Source organism: Rattus norvegicus, chromosome 19 (assembly GCF_021556685.1).
Source record: "Rattus norvegicus strain SHRSP/BbbUtx chromosome 19, alternate assembly SHRSP_T2T, whole genome shotgun sequence".
NCBI lineage: Eukaryota > Metazoa > Chordata > Mammalia > Rodentia > Muridae > Rattus > Rattus norvegicus.
The window spans coordinates 45,479,326-45,505,773 of NC_141552.1; the positions used below are offsets into that span (position 1 = coordinate 45,479,326).

Genomic DNA, 26,448 nt, shown 5'->3' on the forward strand with positions numbered 1-26,448 from the left:
AGACGGAAACGGAAGTGCTCTTACATCTGTTAATAATGTGTACAGCTACAGTGGAGATTCCGACCGCGTGAGTGAGGCGGGTCTGGGCCGCGTCTTCCGGGGCGGAAACTAGCCTGCCATAGCAGGAAGGAGGGAGAGGGCTGGTAGGGTACCAGTCTCAGGTCAGACCCCTAGTTCCCAGAATCCCCAAGTCACCCCGACTGTCCTCGGGGCCATGATGCAGCCAAGACTCTGGGCGACTTCCAGTTGAGGCGGCGGCGTCGCCGCGGCTACACCGGCTGCATGCGGTTTGGCCGGAGAGGATGCAGCCTGCACCTGCAAACATCCCGAGCGGCCACCGCTGCAGCAGCCGCAAGCACAGAGCGACCCGAGGACGCGGCTCCAACGGCTGGTAAATCTTTCCCTATAGGGCGACTGACGAAAAGGCAGCCGAAAAAGAGGACTTGCCAAGATCATGGTTTAGTTCGTTAACTCGGGTGTTTAGAGAGAATTCGTTTTTTAAAATGCCTTGCGCATGTAATCGGAATAACTGGAGGAAATGGATTCGACCTCTGTTGATACTCCTTTATGCGTTGGCCATCCTGGTAACCGTACCTGTTTGCATCTGGGAATTTCAAAAATTAAAGGTAAGAAGGTCCTACACCTCTACCCTTTCTTACGCTAGTTGACAGAGTTCCTTTGTCTGCCATCTAATGCTTGAGGTCTGCAAAACATTTTGGCTTTGGACATTAAATCAACCTGTCTGGTTTTATTTTGCAGCCACAGCTGGTCCGGGTGGAGAAAAATAGTTAATGTACTCTCTTACAATGGGCTGCTTGCCCAATATCCATCAGTCCCAGAAAGAACTTTATCTTGAAATCAGATCTGCTGTGCAGATATAGGACTTGACCAGATCAAATAAACTACCGTGAAAACTACGTTTTGGATTTTACAAGCTTTTAGCCCGCTTCCTGGAACCAAAGGATTCTTGTTAATTTGACTTTGCTAATTAACTTTACGTTTGAAGTTACATGTTTTCTTTATTTTAAGACTTTAATGAGATAAAGTCTCATGTAGACCAGGCTGTTCTGGATTTTGCTTTATAGCCTAGAATGATCCTTCTACCTTCCCAGCGCTCCAAAAACAGGTGTATCCATCATTCTGTTTATTCAGCGCAGGGTTGAACCCAGGACTTTGTTCATTTGAAGCAAGCACTCTACCAACAGAACTTCATTCCCAGACTGAAGTTAGTCCTTAATCAAAGCAAAAATTTTTACAAACGTCCCTTGTATGTTCCTTTATATTTAAAAAAAAAAAAAAAAAGTAGAGGCTCTACTCTGGCGCTCCTGGTTTCCTCAGCGCGGGGATCTTCGTGCTGGCTAGGGGGTCCTCCGATCTTGAGCGTCCTGGCCTCCACCCTATGTCGACTCTGCGCTGGTGAGGCTAGTGTCGGACACCGTGGCCCAGGTGACGCCCTGGGCGACCCTGGAGGCCTCTGCCCGCCTCGGGCACAGCATCTATCCCTGATGTCTGGCTACGCTCCCTCAGGGAGCTACTAAGAAGAAATATGGGGATTGGAGTCTCTGTGGAAGGACCTTCTCCATTGACCAAAAGCTGTCAGTCACAGCTCCAGGACCTGTGTGGGCGGCTGGGCAAAGTAGGGAGGGGGCTAAAATTGGCCCTGGGACCAGATTCTAAACCAGAAGACAGACTCTCACAGCTTTGTGGTAAACGAAGGAAAGGACCAGAGGAAAAGGCCAGCCCCAAGTCAGGGAGATCGCCTAAAAGGTTCCAGGGTTGTGAGGAGGAGGCGGAAGTGGTGGGAAGAAAGGAACTAGAAGAGAGACCCAAGCTGGAGTCATCAGAATCCGCATCAGATGCAGGTGTGTTAGCTGATACTGAAAAGCCCAGGCTCCAGAGACTGGCCCGGGCATAGAGGAGGCCGAGAGAGGTCCAGCTTAGAGTGTGGAGGGACCCAAAGTTGTCCAGGACCAGATGCCCCGGCTGCAGTAGTTTCGGAAGGCCTTCCTGGAGGGGCTGGGGGAGCCCCCGTGGAGTCTCAGCTGAAGCATCTCTTTTTGAGATCATCTTCCCTGAAATTATGACCTCATTTCACCCCTTCCTGTCAGCCTTATCTCTTAAGTATGGACACTCGCATTAGGGGTTAAGTTTCAACATATGAATGAGAGAGAACCCAGCCTCGTTCCTAATGGTCAGACTTTAGACAGTGTCCACAGTTAAAAGAGTGCTTGAGATTAAGGACAGACAAAAGGAACAGCAAGGACCTGGCACCAATATTTCACAGGAATTTACGGAGAGGGTCAATGAAGCGAACACCCACTGGGTGGGGAGAGTTTCAAGGGCAACATTTGAAGTGTCCACGCTTGGCGCCCTATCTCACAAATAGAAAGGCCATTGGAGAGCTTAGTGACTTCACTGCTGTTGGAAGGGCCTAAGCCAGAACAGAATAGTTTAAGTAGGAATATGTGCTAGAAACAGTCTGGAGAATAATGGAGTCTTGAAGATTTTTGACTCTGAAGGGGACTGAGAAATGAGAGGACAGAGGCAGAGGGTGGAGAGTGAAGGAAGCTTTGGGGCTGTGTGATTTATTTTTAAGGTTACAGGCATTAACTAGAGCACATCCCCAAGATAGCTCTAGTTTTTTATGTTAAGTATGAATTTATTTAATCCTCTTAGAATATAGAAAATTGTCCCGTTACACAGATGAGGACACTGAAACAGAGGCAAGTGCTAAGGGCACATGCCTGTAGGAGAGACATGGAACTTTATTCCTGTCAGCACTCTGGGAGCACTTGGACTTTGTGAGTAGTCAGCACTCAATCCCTCACATATAAACAGCAAGCAAGCGTCACTGTAGAAAGTAATTAAGAAGCTTGGAATGGGCAGAGGTCTTGTGGAGATGTGCTTGTTTGCTTGCTTGCTTGAGGAGGGTTCTTTTGTGAAACAGGGTCTCGGTATACAGCTCTGGCTGTCCCACAGTTCACAGAGCTCCATCCGCCTCTGCCTCCAAGGAATCTAGTACCCACGTCTGACTTCAGCAGCTGCCCACACTCACACATGCATATATACATGCAATTGTTTAAAAAGTAAATCTTTTTTTAATTGTTACTGATTATTTGGGAAATAACCAAACTATATTACTAATCAAATGAAAATTTAAGAAATACAAATATTGGTCCTTATAATTTTAATATCAAAATGCAAACAAATGTGGTTTGTTTTTGTTTTTTAAGGTTGGTATTCACACAAAAGTGTGGTTTATTGCTGGAATATTTCTACTTTTGACGATACCTGTATCCATGTGTGGAATTCTTCAACATCTAGTGCATTATACCCAACCCGAGCTGCAGAAACCTATAATAAGGTCAACTCTTTGTATGTTTGCTATTACTGATATTGACTGACTTTATTCTTAAACATACATTAAATGTTTATGTTTTATTTCCCATAGGATCCTTTGGATGGTCCCAATCTACAGTTTGGATAGTGTATGTATATTTTATTATATTTCACTAAGAATTCTTTTGTGACATTTAACCATGCCTTCTAGAGAATGCTTAATAAGAACACAATATTGGCAAAGAGAAATTAACAGTGAATTTTTTCTCACTATTTCACATCTGCTTGTTTGTTTTGTTTTGTTTTTTCAAAACAGGGTTCTGTGTGCCCTTGGCTGTCTTTGGAGCTCACTCTGTAGACCAGGCTGGCTTTGAGATCTCCCTGCCTCTACCCTCTGAGTGCTGGGATTCTAGGTGCACACCACTAAAACCTGGCTGTTTTGGTATGTTTTGAGGCAGGGCCTCAGTATTTAGTTCTGGCTGTCCTGGAACTCACTCTGTAGACCAGGTTAACCCAAACCTCACAGAGACCCTTCTCCCTCCGTCTCCTCTTAGCACTGGGATAAGTGTTATGTTCGCCACTACAACTGGTAATGCTCACATATTCTTTAATGTTAGTAAAAGAAAGGTAAAATATGAAGAAAAATGCAAATATCTTAAAGATTTTAATGTGTAGCTGTTTTCCTTTCTCAGTTCTTACATTTTCAGATTAGCAGCTCTTAATCTTTTAAAGAATATAGTATTATAAATTACCTTCAGCCCTAGTTAGCCACAGGGACTTCCTCCCCAGCCCAGGCACCAAAGTGTGCTGATGCTCAGGTATCTCATGTAAAATGGCAAAGGCACATGAACTAGGTTCGTCTCTCCGATACTTAAGTCATCTCTAGGTGACTTATGACACCTGATAGAATATCAGTGCTGTGTGCAGGTAAGAGGACCTCTGAGTTCCAGGCCAGCCTGGCCTGTGTAGTGCAAACCTGGGGATGTGGGCTGTTTTGAATATTTCTGCTCCAGGATTGGCTGAACCCATGCTTGCAGTTTCTGAAAAGGATGCTAATTGTTCACTCTCACACTTTTTAGTTTATCAACTCTTTTATTTAACTCTTTTATTTGAACCAAACGAAGAGGAAGAGGAGGAGGAGGAAGAAAGGGGTTTCGGGGAACTTTCCATTAGTGGTAATTAGATATACAAAAAATATCTTCAGCCAGATGTGGTGGTGCATGCCTTTAATCTGAGCAGTCAGGTAGAACTGAGCTGGAGGCCAGTCTGGTCTATATTGCGAGTTTCAGAGCAACCATGGTAACATAGACCCTGTTTCAAAAAACACTAAAAAAAAGTCTTCAGTAGCATTTTCTGCGATCATATTGAGATCAACTGACTTTTCATTTTACATTCATTATTTACCCCAAATGCTTATGTTTTTGTTTAACTGGATCAAAGATGCCTTATTACACTTTAAAGCATGTTTGCAGGACTTGGGGTGTAGCTCAGTGATGGAATACAGCCTCGATTGTTCAATTCTCTGTGTTCCCTGCCCTCCTCCCCAGATAAGGTCCTTCTGGGTTATTTTAGAGTTTACTACAAGTATGTGACAAGATCCCCGATTTTATGGTTGTCTGAGTCCCGTGGATGAGTGGGCACTGAGTGGAGTTGAGTGGAAATGTTATTTCGGCTACTGCTCTTCTTCAACATCTTTGTTTCTCCATAGTGGGTGGCTTTGAAATATCCCAAAATTGCAATATACGTGGATACATGGAGAGAATGTTATGAAGCTTACGTAATCTATAACTTTATGATATTCCTTACCAACTACCTGACAATCCGATTTCCAAACTTGATGTTACATCTGGAAGCTAAAGATCAACAAAACCATCTCCCTCCATTATGCTGCTGTCCACCATGGGCGATGGGAGAGTAAGTATGGTTGGTTTTGTAGAAGCAGAATTAACTATAAGTCAGCTCTCTCCTAGGCAGAAGCAGCAGGCAGAGCCCTTACCCTGTTTAGCATGTAGTAGAGTCTGAAAGATAACAAAATACATTTATGTATATGTTGGGAGGTTTTCTGTTTTTGTTTTTACATTGCTCAATGAAATGTTTATCAATGTATGCAGAAGAAAACCTTAGAAGATATTTACTCACCATCGTTCTTACACTCAAGAATTAGCTCCTACAGATCATGTTCGTGATCCACAGCTAGTTAAATGACTTAGATTAGGTAGGAAGACAATATATGACAAGAAACAAAAGCAGTACAAATCTGTTTTCTATTCCTGTGTGATGGTAAAGGAAAATGAGTAAGCTCGTGTCACTTACTAAACAACTGGAGAGATGTCTCTAGGGTTAAGAGCACTTGTTGCTCTCACAAGGACCCAGGTTAAATTCCCACCCAAGTAGTGACCCTTAGCCATTCCAACCAGTTCTGGGGAATCCAACGGGCACGTGTGTGGAACGGACACACAGACACACACACACACACACACACACACACACACACACACACACACACATTCAGACAGAGCATTCATACACAAAGTAAAATAAATAAGCCTTAAAAACAAATGGGATTTTTGGTTCATTTCTTTGTTTGTTTTGGCTGTCCTGGAGTTGCTCTGTAGACCAGGCTGGCCTCCGACTCTCAGAGATCCACCTGCCTCTACTTCCTGAGTACTGGGATTAAAAGTGTGGGCCACTAAAAGGTTTAAAACAAAGTTCTTAAAGTAGAAGGTTAAGGTTGCATGTTCTACACAAAGAACATGAGTTATTCGCCTCACTGCTGCACAAATGCTGACAGAAGCCACTTAAGGAGCACAGGGTTAGTACTGGCAACGAGAGTGAACTCATCGTAATGAGAAAGGCAAAGAGAAATGAATGATGCTGTCCACAGGCAGGGTGTACTCCCTTGTCCTGGTAACTCTTTCTGTGAGCCCATCACAGGGAAGCTGTATCCCAAGCGGAAGTGCATGTGCACTTGTAAATGCACGGTGCACCGTTCACTTGTGCCTCAGTTTTTCTCCTGAGCTTTGTCCGTTGGCTGTCCCTGGCAGAATCCCCGAGGTGAGCAGCTTTGTTTGGCTCACAGATTCAGACCACTTGGGCATGTTGATTTGAGGTAATCATGGCAGGAGTAGGAAACAGGAAAAGACCAGGGTCCCAATACCTTCTATTCTATGTTCCACTGTAATGGGATGGGGTGGGGGTGTCTTTCAGAGATAGTTATTAAATAATTTCAGAAAGGGCTTCAGGCTCCCTTGTTGCCATCTGTGTTCGTTCCCTCCTGTTTTAGAGGAAAGTTGGCAGAATTCAATGTAGTTGATATCATTTGTCAAAGGGATTGGTGTTCTGCTGCTAAGAAGTAGCTGAGATGCCTTGTTCTCTTGCCTTTGCAGAATGCTGCTCTTCAGGTGCAAGCTAGGAGTGCTGCAGTACACTGTCGTCAGACCGATCACCACCGTCACCTCCTTGTAAGTGGGACTTCCTTTACCGCTTTCTCTTTTTCTTCCCTTCCCTTCCCTTCCCTTCCCTTCCCTTCCCTTCCCTTCCCTTCCCTTCCCTTCCCTTCCCTTCCCCTCCCTCCCTCCCTCCCTCCCTCCTTTCTTCCCTCCCTCCCTCCCTTCCTCCCTCCCTCCTTTTCTTTCTTTCTTTCTTTCTTTCTTTCTTTCTTTCTTTCTTTCTTTCTTTCTTGTCTTCATGCTACATGCCTGGGAATGTAGCTCAGTTAATAGTGTTTGCCTTGTATGCACAAAGCCCTAGGCTTAATCCCTAGCACCACAGAAACCAAGTTCATGGCAAATAATCATAGCACTTGGAAGGTAGAGGCAGGAGAATTGAGAGTTTGAGGCCAGCCTGGGCCATGTCCTTAAGAACCTATGTTCTTATATAGGAAAAGGAAGTAGAAAAAAAAAGAGTGTTGTTTAACAGTGTAAGTCTGGTCTGCTACAAAACCACATGTATAAAAACTGGATTCCATTGTGGTGAACAGGGCAAAGAATTACCACAAGATTCACACCCTCTGACAGCATACTGTAAAACCCTTCAGGAAAAAAAAATCCTTCTTTAGTTGGGATAATCACACAGATTTATTTTCTGTGTTGTTAATTTTATTAACACTTTCTTTAACTGTTGCACACATTTAATTTCAGCACTCAGGAGGCAGAGGCAAGCAGATCTCTGTGAGTTCGAGACCCTCTTGGACTATTAGAGAGACCAAGTCTTACATTAAACACAAAATCTGTTTGATGTCAAAATGTGAGGTATAATCAAACCACCTGGGAATCTGTCCCCTAAAAATCCCAAAAATGTCAATTTATGTGATTTTCTGTTAGACTGTATATTGTGCAACTCACAAAATAAAAGAAAGCCATGTGAAGAAAACAGTTCAATTCTTTATCCTGTCATTGATGTAAAGTCATTTATGGAAGTGAGCTTTATTTCTTTGCTGCTTAGAGATATGGTGAGCACATAACTTAATACTTTTGGGAAAATGTCCTTGGGGGAGGGGGATCTGGACCAAGTTAAAAGGAATAATCATATCATACATTTCTAGAAAAATGTTATTCTGTCAGTTTTTGAACCATCGTTGACCAAAGTCACGTGATCACCCATAGGCTCTCTAAAATAAACCAATTCTAAATTCTAAGCATTGCTGCCGCTGTACCTTAAATATGTGTTCAGTGCCGGAGGCGAGCATGGTTAAGAGCTCTTGCAGAGGTTTGGTTCCTAGAACCACCGTTGCTGCTCACAGCTGTCTAGTTAATTCCAGTATTCAGTGCCACAAGCACACTGCATGCACACCATGCACAGGTATATGTGCAGGCAGAGCATTCATGCACATAAAATAAAAGCGAAATCTCTAAAGGATACATGTTAAGATATGGGTCTACTTGGTTAGTCATAAAGTTGTCTGATTTTTGCCTCTTTTTAGAGTTTGTGAAATTCTCGGAGTATATGATGAGGGAAACTTCAGTTTCTCCAATGCGTGGACGTACCTTGTTATATTAAACAATTTGTCACAACTGGTAAGCAATAATCATCTTCTTAATTGGAATAAATTGGTTTCTGTAGCCAAATATTATTGAAAGACCCTCAGACAGAGAAGACTCTCGCTCCAGTCCTGAGGACACTCACCAACCCACGAACACACAGGACTCAGTCTTGATGTAAAAACAAGAGGTTTACTTTGGGATACCAGTGCGCTGGGGCTCGACACGGTCCTCACGCAGGAGGGATGTGAAGAGCCTCGAACAACAGAAATGTACAGCTTAAATAGTCATTTAAGATTACACAGTTTTGGGGTTGGGGATTTAGCTCAGTGGTAGGAAGCGCAAGGCCCTGGGTTCGGTCCCCAGCTCCGAAAAAAAGAACCAAAAAAAAAAGATTACACAGTTTTATTAGCTCAGCTATTTCGGTGCCAAGGATAACTAGGCAGATGTTTCTTGTCCTGGAATTCCTGGGATAAGGCCGTAACCACATCAATGTAGCGATTTCAGTACCAAGGACGTCTGACTTGATATATGTTTTCTTATCCTGGGGTTCCCAGGACAAGGACCAAGGATATCTGTCTTGGCAGGTGTTTCTCTTCTGGAGTTCCTAGGACAAGGCTGTAGCTCTCTCCGTGCCTCTGAATACCGGGACTGTAGTAGTAGCCCTTCACCAAGCTGTCTCACTGGGTTAAAGGCCCATGGAAAAGAAAACATTAATCCTGACCTTGGCCACAGCCAAAGCCTGAATTCTGAATTCTGACTGGCAAAACAAAGTTCTTTGCAGTTTGCTGCAGATTTTTTTTGAAACTATTTTAGGGGTTTTTTTGTCCACCCTTGCCCCACCCCAACCTGGGGCATTTTGACCACAAGAGCAGGAACTGGCTGCTGTGGGGATAGGATCAGAGACACTCTCCATGTCACTAATGACTAACAGGGAAGGTGCCTTAATGTTGGAGACCTCCTCTTTCCAGGGACCATCCCCGGCATTAGTCTTCTTTCTCCTGTTGGTTCTTCTTGGGGCAGTGGAGGGGGAAGAGCGTCGGTGGAGGGTAAGACTTTGTCTTACGAGATATTTAGGGTTGCTGTATATATAATAATTTTACTTATCTACGTCTAAGTTACTATGTTACTGTAGCTGATTTACTTATCTATGTCTAAGTCACTAGGCTCTGCTATTGTAACTGACTTGCCTTCTGTGTTCCTCTGAGGCCAGAAACTACAGTCTCTGGCACTTAGCACCTCATTTTCAAACAGCAGGAGATAAAAGTAGAGGATTACTTGTTGGAGCCTTTTCCCTTTTGTCCCTATGCCTCTTGTTTATCAGGCCAGGGGGAAGTTTGGAGCAATAAACTGTTATTGAACCAAGAGAAAGGAATAGCGCTTGTAGAAGGAAAAGCTTCTACATAGCCAAATATGTATAAACATATATACTTTTACACACAGATTTAATAAATGTACATTTATATACTTTTATTCAAAATTAGCTGGGCCGAGCTTATATACATTATCACAATTATATTTTTATACATACACATGTATACATTTTATACATCTATACTTACATATGCATATGGAGTAAAAGTTCAAGCATCAGTACAGAAAGAACTCATTCATTCTGGATGAAAGATGAGCCCCAGTCTTTATTACATAGAGAAAGAAATTGTTTTTACCCTTTTAATGCAAAGTGAATTAAACCCAAATTTTGTAAGAGAAAAAGGTTTGTTCCTTTTAATAAGACTAAGCCTGTGTTGCTATTAAGAAATGACTTGTTCTGTCCCGTAGTAAGGAAAAAACTGCCTGCTCTTTCTGCTCTCTCCAGCTTCTTCATTTTTCCTCTGCATTCTGCACACTGCTCTCTTATGTTACCTATAGTCTCTAAGTTATTTCTCTTTGCATTTCTTTTCAGCATTTAAAACAGGAATCTTTCCTAAAATGAATCTCTTAACAGCATTGTTTAATAAGGGCGGACCAGTCACAGATTATATAATAATCCGAGACTGGCCATCTCAGGATAATCACCTGCTAGTTATTAGCTTGTCCTGTTATGGCTCCTAACATCCTCTCTTGGAACAGGGCCAGTGGATAAGGGGAGAGAGGCAGGCTCCCTCAAAGAAAGTTCTCTTAATGAACGCTCTCCTTCTGTGAGCAAATGTTGAAGGTCTGGTCACTGAAGGCAGTGACTGGAATTGTTTTTCAGGGCCAAAGGACTCATGATAGACTTTAAAACAATCACTGTGCTATCTTTTTGCTGTCAAAGCGTCAGCCATGGCCAGCGGCCCCTTTGCCTTGAAATTCCTCTCCTGCTGGCTCAGGCCACTGCCCATGCACAGCCTGCAGCTTCCTTATTAGCCGGCCTGCGCGCCTGCCCCCCTTCCTCTAAAAAGGGAGGTGATTAAGTTTCCAGTTATAAAGATCAGAGGAAGAAAAAGGCCAGTACTGAAGGGGCTGCATCCCCTCACCCAGACCCGGGGGAGGTCCATCAGCCTGCAAGGAAAAAACAGGGATCGGACCAGTAGAGGAGTCAGGGGTTAGTGCTCACTGGCTGTACGTCTCCTGGGCAGGACCAGAAGCATCTGCAGCCAGGAGGAGCAGAGGATTCAGGAGGTTGGGTAGGCGAGAGGGTAGGGGAATAAGGAGAATCCAGGAGGAGCAAATCCTCCTGAGCATCAGGATAGACTTTTGGAGGAGCCGGTTGGGAGGGCTCCCCCTTGGAAGTTTGGACCACCGGAATCTGTGGGTCTGGCAGTCGCCGGGGTCAACTAGCCCACGATTTTCCCCAAGGAGGCGGATGTCTATGCAGCCCCGACTGAAAAACAACTTTCTTAACACTCTTTATAATTTTCATATTAGAAGATCCCTGAGGGGGCCAATCGACTTGAAAAGTTGGCCACTCAGAGGTGCAGATGGTCTGCCTTGGTCCCTTTTTTTTTTTTTTTTTTTTTTTTTTTTTTTACCTCCACTGACAGTTTGTGTACTCTCGCCCTCACCTCTCCCCAGTGGTCTAGCGTGAGACTGGTTGGGGGGAGTAATCTTCTGACCCATTGTTCCAAAATACACAAGGACAAGGACACGGTCCTGCGTGAGGACCGTGTCGAGCCCCAATACATTGGTATCCCAAAGTAAACCTCTTGTTTTTACATCAAGACTGAGTGTGTTCGTGGGTTGGTGAGTGTCCTCAGGACTGGAGCGAGAGACTCCTCTGAGGGTCTTTCATTATCAGGCACTATTTCTCTAGAGAAATATTCTTTTACTTGGTACATAGATTGTGAGGCAGCTTTAAAATGTATCTTTATACAATATAAGCATGTAGTATATGTTCGTGAATGATTTGGTGACTTACATGCAGACCTGCTGTTTACTCGTCATTGCACAGCTGTGTGAGTGTGTACATTATGTGCCTTCTGAATAAAACCTAATAGACACTTATTCAGTAAGAGGAAAAGGTCTAATTGGCATATAATAGGATAGAATTTAAATAAAAATGTAAAAATTTGATGGGCAGTTGTGGCACATGCCTTTCGTCCCAGCACTTGGGAGGCAGAAGCAGGCAGATTTCTTTGAGCTCAAGGCCAGTCTGCAGAGTGAGTTCCAGGACAGCTAAGCTGCACACTTACTAAAAGTAAACCTTATGAAACATACACAGAAGTTAGCGACTTGCAGTTGAAAAAGATACTGGGCAACAAAATTTGGTTTTAGTTCCTAACAGATTCTGGAAAGTTAGTTTAGAACTTGCGGACTATCTCTGGAGGAATGTTGTCTAGTACACACAGCTCTGGGTTTGATGCAGAATGAGGCTCAGTTCATAGGTACTAAGAAATGGCTTTCTGCTTAGAGTCCCCATTTCTTTTCTTTCAGTAGTATGATAACTAGAACCCAGGGCCGCATGTATGTTGGGCATGCACTATGCCACTAAGCCATGGCTGTAGTGCGGGAGTCTGTAACGTGGACTAATGTACTCCTCTCAAGGAAATTTGTTTGTATGAGGCAGCGCTCGTGGTCAGAGTTGTATTGGAGCTGTACCTGTTTAGTGTTGACTTATAAACTGCATGACCCGGGCAGTGGTGGGGCAGGCCTTTAGTCCCAGCACTTGGGAGACAGAGGCAGGTGGATCTCTATGAGTTCGAGGCCAACTTGGTCTACAAAGCAAGTTCCAGGACAGCCAAGGTTACATAGTGAGACACTGTCTTGAAAAGCCAAATTAATTAATTTAATTAAATAAACTCTGTGTGTGTAGTGGGTGTTGTGTAAATGTTATGCAAGAGACTTGCGAATAAAAGTAGCCTAAATCCTTACAAAAGTAGTGGTAGTTTGTGTTTAAAGCATAACATACGTATTTGCTCTTTTCTTTCGGCTGAAGGAAAATCTTTTGTTCCATTGTTGTTGTTTTGGTCTTTCATTGAGTGCCAGGGAAAATGTTACCTTATCTCTCTAGAGAAATTTCACTTCTATACATTGGCAGCAAAACATCAAAGCCTGTTTTTAATCTAAACACTGTCTAATTTGCAGTAAATTCTGCCCAGAATATTACTGTAGAACAGGCTCTGGTTTTGGCCTCAACAGTTCTGTGGTCGTCTGTTCTGTGGGTGTACAGTTGAACGCTGCTTTTGTTTCTAGTTTGCCATGTACTGCCTACTGCTGTTCTACAAAGTCTTAAAGGAAGAGCTCAGCCCTATACAACCTGTTGGCAAGTTTCTCTGTGTGAAACTCGTCGTCTTTGTCTCCTTTTGGTAAGTGTTGCTTTCTCTTAAATGTTCTTATTTTATAAATACCAGAAATAAAGCCATTGGTTAAGAGTGTTTTAAGATAATGTGAGTATGAGGTGGGAAAATGTCGTTGTTTACCTCTTTGAAAAGCTAGTCCTGTGCCAGGCGGTGGTGTACACACCTTTAACCTCAGCACTTGGGAGGTAGAGGCAGCCAGATCTCTGAGTTTGAGGCCAGGTTGGTCGGCAAGTTCTAGAGCAACCATGGTTATATAGAAAAGCCCTCTATCTGAATGAATGAGTGATAGAATCCTAGTAATTAATACTAATACATGTGTAAACACACTTGAGAATCAGGCCATTACTTACAAGCTGTTAGAACCTAGAATCTAATTATTTGTATATGGTTTCAAAGCAATAAAAAGATATTTAAACCAAATGATGAAGTTGTGAGAATATGTAATAAAATTCATCTTATGAAGCTAATAGAATTAATTCATAAGACAAGGTAGTATCAACACAACCTGTTTGGGAATATGCCCTGAAGGCAGGGATACTATGGAGTCCTGGAGTGCACTCTGAGGCCTTAACTGTTTCTAGTTGCGTATTTTTTAATCTTTTGGTATATGATACATTGTGCTTATTGTGTGAGTGGGGCATGTGTATGCTGTCTGTGCATACTGAGGTCAGAGAGCAATCCTCCACTTGAGACAGGGGCTTCTAGTTGCTCCTCTGCACACCTCAGGCTTGCTGACCTGCAGTCTCTTCCCACCCCCTGCTCCTGTGAGGAACACTGGCTGGGTGTACAGTTGTATACTGCCTGCTGCACCAGCATCACCTGGGCTCTGAGATCCCCACTCAGGTCCTCAGACTCCCGCAGCAAGTGCTTCACCCAGTGAGCCACCTCCCAGCATATCCATGTTGCATATTGTTAAAACCTTCAGGCATTTCAGGGTTCAGATATGACACTGACCTTTTCTTGACTTATAGGCAAGCAGTACTTATTGCTTTGTTGGTTAAAGTGGGCGTTATTTCAGAAAAGCGTACCTGGGAATGGCAAAGCGCCGAAGCTGTGGCCACAGGCTTGCAGGTATTTAGTGCCATCTCTGAACTCAGGGCACTTTCTTTTTCCCTTTTTTTTTTTTTTTTTTTTTTTTTTGTTCTTTTTTTTCAGAGCTGGGGACCGAACCCAGGGCCTTGCGCTTCCTAGGCAAGCGCTCTACCACTGAGCTAAATCCCCAACCCCTGAGGGCATTTTCTTGTTAAGCCATTTGATGCAATATTGCCCTGAACAACGTGCCAACAGTGGGGTGAGACTGTCAGCTGACCGTGTAATGCAGTGACCTGTAGGTACTGACTGCTGATGATTTTATTCTTGGTCCACTTCTATCTGCATGCTACCTTTCAGTCCTTGGGTAACATTGAGAAATACTGACTGAAGGAATGCAAAAGAAATGTAAATCATGGCTTGTCATGTTTTGAAGAATTGAAAAAGTTTTGAAAATGAATTTAGTCTAGAACTTTAAAAAAATTGATACCCTAAATAACTTTGAAAAAGTTAGTAGTTTGGAAAACTAGATTTAACCACAAAGATGTCAGATATTTTTGTTGCCATTTGTAGGATTTCATAATCTGCATCGAAATGTTCTTTGCGGCAATTGCCCATCATTATACGTTCTCCTATAAACCCTATGTGCATGAAGCAGAGGAAGGCCCCTGCTTTGACTCCTTCCTCGCTATGTGGGATGTGTCTGATATCAGAGAAGATATTTCTGAACAAGTAAGGCGTGTCGGTAAGTAACAGGCTGAGCGTGTGCGTGCGTGTGGGGGCCAGAGATGAACCTCGGGTGTGGTTCCTCAGGAGCTGTCAGATTGGGTTTTGAAACAGTCTCACTCCTGGAGCTCGCAGATGTCAGCTAGGATGGTTGGCCAGAGAGCCCGAGACCCTCCTGTCTCTCACTGCCAAACACAAACCCATGCCCAGCTTTTTATCTGTGCTTTTTACCTCAGCTGCTTCATGTTTGTGTGGCCTGCACTTTACAGATTTCTCCTCAGCCCAAATATGTGAGTTATTATATTTCCCCTGCCTTGGCCACTCCGTAGTTTTTAAGAAATAAGAACATGTTTAAAGCCTTACCATAATGTAGGCACTTCAAATTCAGGGGAGATAACGGGGAGGGGAAGCTACTTTTAGAACCCTGTGTTTAAAAATGGTTAATGAGTTTATATTGTCGTACAGGGAGGACAATGCGAGGTTACCCGAAGAAGAAATGTTTCCCTGGAGACCCGGATCATAATGAACACTCCAGCCTACTCTCAGCGTCTTCACAAGACTCTTCCAAGCCGTCCTCACCGGTGGGCCTGTACCAGGGATTTGGACAGACCATCACTTCACAGAGCCCCATTTCAATAGCCAACCTATATGAAGAGATCTTGAATGAAATCCCAGAAGAGCAACAAAGGCTCTACTCAGGCCAGGATATCACTATGGACATCCCAGAAGAGCAGCCGCGGCATGATACAGGCCAGGATGTCGTTCACCTTCCTTATAGACAGGAGCTTCCTTATAAAAACCACTATCAAGACCACATACAAACAGTCACTTCACGGTATTTACTTTCTTCACCAAAGCCATCTGACGATATTGTGATTGACTTCTCAGACTCTCCAGAGGGTTCGGACTCATCCACAGACTCATGAAGCTGCCACCTCCTTTTTATTGGCAGCGAGATCTGCACGGTTCAGAATATTACAACATCTCAAAAATCGGCAAGAAACATATGTATATGTTTTATATACCACAATGTTTAAACTGTTAGAACATCATATTCAAACAGTAGATAACAACTACTAAACATTAAAAATAAAATTCAATCAATGCTTCATACCACTGCATGAATGTAATTCTCTGGACTAAAAATTCAAATTAATTGAATTTAGTCAAATCCTAATCATGTGCCATTTAACTTTACATAATTATACTGTATTTAAACTCTTAAAATTCTTATGTGTCTTTTTTTTTTTTTTCTTTCTTTTTCTTTTTCTCAAGACAAGGTTTCTCTGTATAGCCCTGGTTGTTCTAGAACTCTATGGACCAGGCTGACCTCAAACTCAAGGGTCTGCCTCCCACATGCTAGGATTAAAGGTGTACACCACCACTGTCTAGTTATGTGGGGCAAGTAAAATGGTATCAGAAAAAAAAAAAAAAAAAACTAGTAAGGTCGAACAGAATAAGGAATCCTGGCAATTCCCATAATTGAGAACTGTAGATGTTTGAATCTGCTCCTGACCTGGGTCCTGTCCTGAAGCACGTGACCAAGACAACCCACTAAGGACCATGACAACTAGTCACAAAGCATAGAGCCTAGCATATCTAGATAGGCCAGCTAGAGGGTTTAGCCAATAAGCTTCCCTTCCCATATATTTCTTCCTTCAAAGGTATGTAATCTCTGGTCAACCCTGAGTAAGGCCTCTTTTCACCATGAATAAACAGTTTGGACAAGTAAGGACTATCTTTGATCAAGAACCTCCTTGAGAAGAGGTCTTCGTTATGCTCATCCTGAGCTAAACCAGATTTCCCTGGCCCTGGGCTCACTGCTGGCCCACTGGCTCCCAACCCCTTCATGGTGAGGCAGAATGCAGAACCACATTAATACTTCAACAAAAATTGCTTGATTAGAAATCAAACATTTTTTGAATTTTCGACAGTGTTGTACACCTGTGATGGTTTAAATATGCTTAGCCCCGTGGGAAGTGGCACTCTTAGGAGGTGTGGCCTTGTTAGAGGAAGTGTGTCATTGTGGAGTTGGGGGTGGGTGAGGGGTTGGAGGGCTCATGTATATGCTCAAGTCTGGCCAGTGTGACAATCTCCTGCTGCCTGTGGGTCAAGATGTAGAACTCTGATCCTCTAGCACCATGTCTGCCTGCACACTGCCATGCCTCCTGCCATGATGATAATGGACTGAACTTCTGAACCTGTAAGCCAGCCCCAGTTGAATGTTTTCCTTTATAAGAGTTGCATTGGTCATGGTGTCTTTTCATAGCAATAAAACCCAAACTAAGACAAGTTGGTGTCAGGGGCTCTGGGTTTAAGGATCCAAAAATTGCTGAAGGAAGACCTCAGACTCAGATAGTAATCAAAAACAAAGAACGTTTATTCTGCAATAATAACCAGCATGCAGGGTCAACCATTCTTTAAAATGGCAACCCCAGACAAAGACATGCAGGCCTTCTTATAGGGAACCAGAGGACCTCTCTAAAAGGATTAAGCAATCTACAGTTTCATTGGTGGGTGCTAGAGGGTTACAAATAATCAGTGTTCTACACTCCTATTGAAAGACCCCAGCTTAGCAGCAGTAACGCCATTTTGCAAGGCTGTATTTAAGATGACTGGTTCAGGGAAAGGTTAGAACACTGAGTACACAGCGGCTGCCAAGCAGGATGTGTTTGGTTGAAGGCCTGGCAACAGGACGACTTCGGTTGAGCACCTGACAATGAAAAAAAAAGCCCCGGGAGAGGTCCCACACCCTGGTGGGGGGGCCGAGTCAGTCGTTATGTTCCAAGAAGGTAGCTAAGAAACTTGCCCCCGGGCTGAACCCTTGGGGGGCCGAGTCAGCCGTTATGTTTCAGGAAGGTAGCTAGGAAACTTGCCCCCGGGCTAAACCCTTGCCATATTAGAATCCACCAATTATATCCCTGTAACCATGCATCTGCTTCTGTATGCTTGCTTCTGCTCCCCAAAATCCTATAAAAGCCCATCCTTGGTTCCGTGGGGCGCGCCAGTCCCCCAAGTGACTGAAGCGCCCGCAGGTGCCTGTGCCTGTGTATCCCGACAATAAACCAAATCCTCTTGCTGATTGCATCCTGTGGTGTCTCGGTCTGGTCTTTGGAGTTAGAGGATCTCCATCCCGAGGGAAAGTTCTACCTGAGAGCTTTTCATTTGGTGCGTTGGCCGGGAAAGGAGATCCTCCACCCAGGGACCACCGACCACCCACTGGGAGGTAAGCCGGCCGGCGTCTGTCTGATTCTGTCTCGTTCTGCCTTATTCTGTCTGTTCTGTGAGCGCTCAGCCAGGTCTGTTCTGTGAGCGCTCAGCCAGGTCTGTTCTGTGAGCGCTCAGCCAGGTTGTTTGGAATTTGGGCGGGACGAAGAAGGAGCTGACGAGCTCGGACTTCTCGCCCCGCAGCCCTGGAAGACGTTCCAAGGGTGTTAGGGGCCCGACTTTTCGGGGCCCAATCTGGGAGAGGAGAAAGATCCGGACTAACGGCACTCTGTCTGTATTTTTGGCTTTCAGAGGGCCCCGGACCTTTGCCACCTCCATCTGACTTTTTGCTTTCAGTTTGGTACCAAAGCCGTGCAGCACGCCTGTCTGTTGTTTGTTTGACTGTTGGTGTTGTTTTCTCTGTGTTCTAATCTTCCTTAGAACTAACATGGGACAGTCCCTAACAACGCCCCTAAGTCTCACTCTTGATCATTAGAAAGACGTCCACGACCGGGCACACAACCAGTCTGTCGAGGTTAAAAAAAAAAAAAGGAAAAGGGCAGACTCTCTACACATCCGAGTGGCCCACTTTCGGAGCAGGATGGCCAGTGAATGGCACATTTAATAAGATCATTATTTTACAGGTTAAAGATCGGGTCGTCCACGGACATCCTGACCAGGTTTCTTATATTATCACTTGAGAGAGTCTCGCCTTAAACCACCCCCCCCCGGGCGGAACCCTTCGTGGACCCGAATTGGCCTCCCCTCAACCCCCAGCCTGTCCCCTCGGCCCCGCCCGGTCTGCCGGCCACGTCTTCCTCTCTCTACCTTTGTGAAATCAGAGCCTTCTAAGAAACCTGTCCTCCCGGCAGACCCAAACTCCCCTCTCATAGATCTTCTCTCTGACAGGCCCGGCTGAAACGGAGGAGGCAGAGCTGCCGGCCAGATCAGTTGCCGGGCCACAGTCTGATAAGGGTTTCTCCCCTGTCGCAGGGAGATTACACAATAAGCGCGAGGTGATGCCAGATTCAACCTCCCAGGCTTTCCCACTTAGACAGGGAACCGGTGGCCAGACCCAATACTGGCCGTTTTCAGCAGCTGACATTTACAATTGGAAACAACACAACCCTTCTTTCTCCAAAGATCCGGTGGCACTCACCGACCTAATAGAATCTGTTTTACTTACCCACCAGCCTACTTGGGATGACTGCCAACAGCTCTTACAGGCCCTCTTAACCTCAGGAAAAAAAAAAAAAAAACAAAGTGTTCCTAGAGGCCAAAAAGCATGTTCTGGGAGATGATGGGCGTCCCACCCAGCTGCCTGAGGACCAAACTGGGATTTTAATACAGCTGAAGGTAAGGGACACCTACGCCTTTATCGCCAGTTGCTTCTAGCGGGTCTCCGAGGGGCTATACGACGCCCTACTAATTTGGCTCAGGTAAAACAGGTATTACAGGAAGCAGGGGAAACTCCCTCCGCCTTTCTAGAGAGACTTAAGGAGGCCTATCGTATGTACACTCCCTATGACCCAGATGACCCAGGACAAATGACGAGTGTCTCTATGTCCTTCATCTGGCAGGCTGCTCCAGGTATCAGGACTAAGTTAATCTTGGCCGCCGTAGTTCAGGGCCAAAAAAGGAAGGGAGATAGGGGGGAGCTCGAAAGGGGCTGAAGCTGGATAAAGATCAATGTGCCTATTACAAAGAGAAAGGGCACTGGGCCAGAGAGTGCCCCAAGAAGCCTGGCGGACCCCGAAAGCCTCGACCACGAACCTCCCTCTTGGCTCTAGATAAAGATTAGGGAGGTCAGGGCCAGGAGCCCCCCCCCCGAGCCCAGGGTAACGCTTAAAGTTGGGGGGCAGCCGGTTACTTTCCTGGTAGACACAGGAGCCCAGCATTCAGTCCTCACCCAAGCTTCAGGACAACTCAGCGACCGGACGGCCTGGGTACAAAGAGCTACTGGTGAGAAACAATACCGATGGACTACGGACCGCCGGGTTCAGCTGGCTACTGGTAAGGTGACCCATTCCTTCTTACATGTTCCGGACTGCCCGTACCCTCTGCTGGGCCGTGATCTGCTCACCAAACTAAAAGCACAAATTCATTTTGAGGAAGGAGGGGCCCAAATAACTGGCCCCCACCGAACTCCCCTTCAAGTTCTAACCCTATGAACCGGGACAGGACACTGGCTTGGACAGAGACTGGTGGGATGGGGTTGGCGCTCCAACAGCCCCCCTTAATTACAACTCCAGTCTCCATAAAACAATACCCCCTGTCACATGAAGCTTATCAAGGTATAAGGCCTCACATTACGAGGCTTCTAGATCAAGGCATCCTAATCCCCTGCCGGTCGCCTTGGAATACGCCTCTTCTGCCTGTTAAGAAACCCGGCACTGGAGATTATAGGCCAGTACAAGACTTGAGAAAGGTCAACAAGAGGATAGAAGATATTCATCCGACTGTTCCAAACCCTTACAATTTGCTCAGTAACTGTTCATCGATGAGAAACAGGGGTATGCTAAAGGGGTCCTAACACAAAGGTTGGGACCCTGGAAACGCCCTGTGGCCTACCTGTCTAAGAAATTGGACCCTGTGGCCTCCGGCTGGCCACCGTGCCTAAGGATGGTGGCTGCTATTGCTGTCCTGATCAAGGATGCTGGAAAATTGACTTTGGGACAGCCACTCACCATCCTAGCACCCCACGCAGTGGAGGCCTTGGTAAAGCAGCCCCCAGACCGCTGGCTCTCTAATTCTCACACCAAGCCTTGTTACTGGATGCAGAATGGGTTCAGTTTGGGCCCGTAGTCGCCCTCAATCCTGCCACCTTGCTTCCTCTACCAGAGGAGGCAGAACAGCATGACTGCCTACAAATCCTCGCAGAAGTACATAGAACCAGGCCAGACCTATCGGACCAGCCTCTTCAGAATGCTGACCACACATGGTACACGGATGACAGCAGCTTCTTGGCAGAGGGAGAGCGAAAGGCTAGAGCTGCAGTCACTACGGAGGACAAAGTGATTTGGGCGAAAGCCCTGCCTGCTGGTACCTCCGCACAACGGGCTGAACTCATCGCCTTGACTCAGGCGCTCAAGATGACAAAAGGTAAGAGGCTAAATATATATACAGACAGCCGTTATGCCTTTGCCACAGCACACATCCACGGGGAGATCTACCGGAGGCGGGGGCTGCTCACATCTGAGGGTAAAGATATGGCTAAAATTCTGGCCCTCTTAGAAGCCCTATTCTTGCCCAAAAGACTGAGTACATTGTCCAGGACACCAGAAAGGGCACAACCCAGAGGCACGAAGAAACCGGCTGGCCGATGCCACGGCGCGAAAAGCGGCCATGAGCAAACAAATCTTGCCCTTAAATAGCCCAGACCAACCCACGCCCCCACCAGTGGGACAAACCAGTTGGGTTTATGCCCATGAGGACATAGAGCTCCTAAAAAAATGGGGGCCATCTACCACCCTCAACTAAAACAGTGGGTCTACAAAGAAAAGACAGTTATGCCAATGAAAATGACTTTTGAATTGATCTCCTTTTTACATAAATTAACCCATTTGGGGTTTAAGAAGATAAAAACCTTACTAGATTGGGAAGAGATAAATCTGTGTTTTTTTTTTTAATCGGGACAAAGCGATACAAAAGGTGACTGAGAGTTACAAAGCGTGCGCTCAGGTTAACCCGGAAAGGACCATGATTAGACAAGGAGTTCGTCCTAGGGGACACCGTCCCGACATCCATTGAGAAATTGATTTTACTGAAATTAAACCAGGTATATATGGATACAAGTATCTCCTAGTGTTTGTAGACACCTTCTCAGGATGGGTCAAAGCCTTCCCCACGAAACACGAGACTACAAAAATGGTCACTAAGAAGCTCCTCGAGAAAATCTTTCCCAGGTATGGCATGCCTCAAGCGTTGGGGTCGGACAACGGGCCCGCTTTCGTCTCCCAAGTAAGTCAGTTGGTGGCCAAATTGCTGGGGATTGATTGGAAATTACATTGTGCCTATAGACCCCAGAGTTCAGGTCAGGTAAAACACATAAATAGAACAATTAAGGAGACTTTATCCAAACTTACACTTGCAACTGGCTCAAAGGATTGGGTGGCCCTCCTTCCCCTAGTTCTATATCGGGCCCGGAATACCCTGGGCCCCCATGGTCTAACTCCTTTTAAAATAATATATGGAGCACCACCCCCATTTGTCCATTTCTTTGATTCAAACATTGCTGATTTTGCTGACAGCCCTTCTCTGAGGGCCCATTTACAGGCCCTACAGATTGTGCAGAGAGACGTCTGGAGACTTTTGGCCGCTGCTTACCAGGACAAGCTTGAGCATCCGGTGGTGCCACACCCGTTCCAGATTGGAGACACCGTGTGGGTGCACAGACACCAGACCAAGAATCTGGAGCCACGGTGGAAAGGACCCTACACCGTCCTCCTGACTACCCCGACCGCCCTAAAGGTAGACGGAGTCTCGGCTTAGATCCACGCACCACACGTCAAGGCAGTCCGGTCTGAGGAATTGACTAATCACAACACTACACCCCAGACATGGAGAGTTCAGCGCACTCCAAACCCCTTAAAGTTAAAACTCCTACGTGGCTCCTCCTAGCCCTTTTGTGGCCTAGAGTCAGTGGGGGAATAAGCCCCCACCAGACAGAAATTTCTTGACCAAGTCGAGTGAAAGATTTCACTCAAAGTTAACAAAAAAAAAAAAAATGGGGGAATGAAAGACCCCAGCTTAGCAGCAGTAACGCCATTTTGCAAGGCTGTATTTAAGATGACTGGTTCAGGGAAAGGTTAGAACACTGAGTACACAGCGGCTGCCAAGCAGGATGTGTTTGGTTGAAGGCCTGGCAACAGGACGACTTCGGTTGAGCACCTGACAATGAAAAAAAAAGCCCCGGGAGAGGTCCCACACCCTGGTGGGGGGGCCGAGTCAGTCGTTATGTTCCAAGAAGGTAGCTAAGAAACTTGCCCCCGGGCTGAACCCTTGGGGGGCCGAGTCAGCCGTTATGTTTCAGGAAGGTAGCTAGGAAACTTGCCCCCGGGCTAAACCCTTGCCATATTAGAATCCACCAATTATATCCCTGTAACCATGCATCTGCTTCTGTATGCTTGCTTCTGCTCCCCAAAATCCTATAAAAGCCCATCCTTGGTTCCGTGGGGCGCGCCAGTCCCCCAAGTGACTGAAGCGCCCGCAGGTGCCTGTGCCTGTGTATCCCGACAATAAACCAAATCCTCTTGCTGATTGCATCCTGTGGTGTCTCGGTCTGGTCTTTGGAGTTAGAGGATCTCCATCCCGAGGGAAAGTTCTACCTGAGAGCTTTTCATTTGGTGCGTTGGCCGGGAAAGGAGATCCTCCACCCAGGGACCACCGACCACCCACTGGGAGGTAAGCCGGCCGGCGTCTGTCTGATTCTGTCTCGTTCTGCCTTATTCTGTCTGTTCTGTGAGCGCTCAGCCAGGTCTGTTCTGTGAGCGCTCAGCCAGGTCTGTTCTGTGAGCGCTCAGCCAGGTTGTTTGGAATTTGGGCGGGACGAAGAAGGAGCTGACGAGCTCGGACTTCTCGCCCCGCAGCCCTGGAAGACGTTCCAAGGGTGTTAGGGGCCCGACTTTTCGGGGCCCAATCTGGGAGAGGAGAAAGATCCGGACTAACGGCACTCTGTCTGTATTTTTGGCTTTCAGAGGGCCCCGGACCTTTGCCACCTCCATCTGACTTTTTGCTTTCAGTTTGGTACCAAAGCCGTGCAGCACGCCTGTCTGTTGTTTGTTTGACTGTTGGTGTTGTTTTCTCTGTGTTCTAATCTTCCTTAGAACTAACATGGGACAGTCCCTAACAACGCCCCTAAGTCTCACTCTTGATCATATAACCAAATAAACCAAATCCTCTTGCTGATTGCATCCTGTGGTGTCTCGGTCTGGTCTTTGGAGTTAGAGGATCTCCATCCCGAGGGAAAGTTCTACCTGAGAGCTTTTCACTATGTCATGAGCATTCGTGAAATAGGGCTGTCCAGTGTAGATGGCCCATTCTAAAATAAGACATTTCCTCATTTCTGTGGTTATCCCTAGGCTGTTCTTTGGGAGAGGGTTTTATGATCTTGTTCTGGATTTTATGATCTGTACCTAGAGCTGGTATCTTAGGACCCTCATCCTAGCTGCCTAGAAGCCAGTATTCTGCTAGCAGTCCTCAGATGAAGACGTAGAACTCTCAGCTCCTCCTGCACCATGCCTGCCTGGATTTTGTTATGCTCTCATCTTGATAATAATAGCTGAACCTCTGAAACTGTAAGCAAGCCCCCAATTAACTGTTGTCCTTATAACACTTACCTTGGTCGTGGTATTTTTTCACAGCAGTAAAACCCTAACCAAGACAGAAGTTGGTACCAGGGTATTGCTGTGATAGGCCTGACTATGGTTTTGTTTGGAAGAATCCAGGTTTTGGGACTAGATTTGGAAAGCAGTGGAATATTTTAAATGGGACTTAATGGGCCCAAGAGGTTTTAGTGGAGAATTTCAATATGTGGCCCAGAGACTGTTTTTGTGGTATTTTGGTGAAGAATGTGGCTACTTTTTGCTCTTGTCTGAAGAGTCTGCCCAAGGTTAAATTCAAGAGACTCAGATTAATTGCATTTACCAAGGAAGTCTCAGACACTCCCACCATAGACTGTTCTCTGGTTAAGGCTCATGAAGAGCATTTTAAACAAGCATAGCAAAAGAAAAATATAAAATATATGGTTCAAGTATTAAAGGGGCACCAGGAAGTGAAATGGAGATGAATCCTGGGTTCAAGGATATTGAACTGGATTGAGGGAGTGGTGACCTTGGGGCAAGATCCTATCCAGCACAGTTGAGGTCTAGGCTTGGCAGAACAAGCCTTTAATCCCAAGAGGCAAAGGCAAGCAGATCTCTGATTTCAAAGCCATCCTTGAACAGAGCAGGTTCTAGGTGAAGAAAAGCTTAAGTCCAGGCATGATGGGAAATACCTTTAATCCCATGGGGACAGAGCCAAGCATATCTCCAAGTTCAAGGTCAGTCAATCTACAGAGCAAGTTCCAAGACAGCCAAGCTTAATCAGTGAAAGAGTTGGAAAACAGAAAGCTAGTGAAATGAAATAGAACAAGTGGGGCCATGTCCCAGCTCCAGCAAGCAGCAGAATTCAGTAGCTTTGGCCATGTGGCTCTGGCTTTAGAGTCAAGAATAGAAGAGACTGCTGGGACAATTGATGCTGGTTAGCTGGAGCTAAAAAAATTAGCAGTGATTAAGAAGAGACCAGCAGGGGTTGGGGATTTAGCTCAGTGGTAGAGCGCTTGCCTAGGAAGCGCAAGGCCCTGGGATCGGTCCCCAGCTCCGAAAAAAAGAACCAAAAAAAAAAAAAAAAAAAAAAAGAAGAGACCAGCAAAATATCCAAGAAAAATAAAATTAAAAATAAGAGAGACCAGCATCACGAGGTGAAATCTGGGAAGTGTTTCCTGAGAGCACAGAGAAGCTATGTCCAGAGGTAGCCAAGGCTGTACCTGATGTGCAGTACCTGATACGCAGTTGTACTTGGTGCTGTGTAAGAGTTTACTAGTTTTGAAGGGGTCATGGAGAGCATCTGAGGCTGGGTACTGTGAGCGGCCAGGGAAGGCCGGCCATTGGTAAAGGTGCAGCCTCAGTAGCAGTTGATGGCCAGGACTGAAGGGGGGTCATGCTGATATGCCAAATCTTTTAAATTCAGATGCCATTTTAGAAAATCAGACCTAAATTTGAACTCGGGTAAGCTAACAGGCTGGTACCTAGCATTAGTTTCCAAGTTGCCCCCCAACAAAACCTGAGCCTAGTAATTCCCCAAAAGACTAGTGTTTCCAGGTTAGACTCTCAACAATACCAGCTTCTCCAGGTTATTCCAGCAAACCTGCACCCCCAGGTTACAAGCCCATCTCTTGCCTAACAACCACCAATGTAGAGGGGAGCAGAAATTATTGGCTCCTAACACTAGCCAATTATGTTAAAGGCTACATACAGTAGCTTTCCAATTAGATGCTTGCACATGTACTCCCTGCTTGATGCTTACTATAAAGCCTTGCCCCATAGACATTCGGGGCTCCCCCACCACCAAAATTGTCCTGCATGACAGTGATGTGCTGGAGGGGTGGCCCAAGCTAGCTGGAATAGAATAAAGACCCTAATGTGAGTTACATGAGACTGGCTCTTGTCTCTGTTTGGGGGCTCACTAACATTTCCCTGGCACAACAATTCAAAGGATTTGAGGCTTGGCACCATGAAGAGAGCCTATGAGAGACTATTGGTGAACCCTAGTTCATCAGAAAACCCCAGTGTATTGGAGATGCCAGTATCATAGGATGATCACTGGATTGGATTGGATTGGATGGACTGGATGATTCGCTGGATGGATGATCATGATTGGAACATTGGTGAGAAAGACATCTGGCAAAG

The 26,448-nt window shown here is 45.6% G+C and overlaps 2 protein-coding genes across 9 annotated transcripts in view; one reads left to right on the forward strand and one right to left on the reverse strand.

Annotated features, from left to right (window-relative positions):
* The first annotated feature begins 22 nt into the window (after positions 1-22).
* Positions 23-16,021, forward strand: Tmem184c (transmembrane protein 184C). Of its 6 annotated transcripts, XM_087594125.1 has the most exons (12): positions 23-67; positions 410-626; positions 760-1,862; positions 3,234-3,364; positions 3,452-3,488; positions 5,048-5,253; positions 6,726-6,800; positions 8,261-8,354; positions 12,933-13,045; positions 14,011-14,110; positions 14,642-14,813; positions 15,260-16,021. In XM_087594125.1, exons 3-12 carry the CDS (start codon positions 1,857-1,859, stop codon positions 15,718-15,720), a joined length of 1,395 nt encoding a protein of 464 aa, XP_087450251.1. In that variant the 5' UTR covers positions 23-67; positions 410-626; positions 760-1,856; the 3' UTR covers positions 15,721-16,021. The 6 variants fall into 6 exon arrangements, 4 of the variants coding, with proteins under 4 accessions (XP_087450251.1, XP_087450250.1, NP_847900.1 ...); XM_087594124.1 differs by lacking the exon at positions 760-1,862; XR_015643307.1 differs by lacking the exons at positions 760-1,862; positions 14,011-14,110.
* Positions 16,022-19,187: 3,166 nt separating this feature from the next.
* Positions 19,188-26,448, reverse strand: part of Prmt9 (protein arginine methyltransferase 9) — a 50,035-nt gene continuing 42,774 nt past the window's right edge. For 2 of the 3 annotated variants that reach the window (XR_015643311.1, XR_015643309.1), the window contains exon 14: positions 19,188-19,943. The gene's annotated coding sequence lies outside the window, so the exon portion shown is untranslated. The remainder of the gene's footprint in view (positions 19,944-26,448) is intronic. The other variant, XR_015643312.1, reaches the window with a different exon arrangement.

Bases quoted from the DNA above. Each gene is read 5' to 3' on its own strand.
- Tmem184c (XM_087594124.1), top strand. From the start codon at position 36: ATGTGTACAGCTACAGTGGAGATTCCGACCGC. The intron at 13,046-14,010 runs GTAAGTGTTGCT...CTTGACTTATAG, and splicing joins GTCGTCTTTGTCTCCTTTTG to GCAAGCAGTACTTATTGCTT. The intron at 14,111-14,641 runs GTATTTAGTGCC...TGCCATTTGTAG, and splicing joins CTGTGGCCACAGGCTTGCAG to GATTTCATAATCTGCATCGA.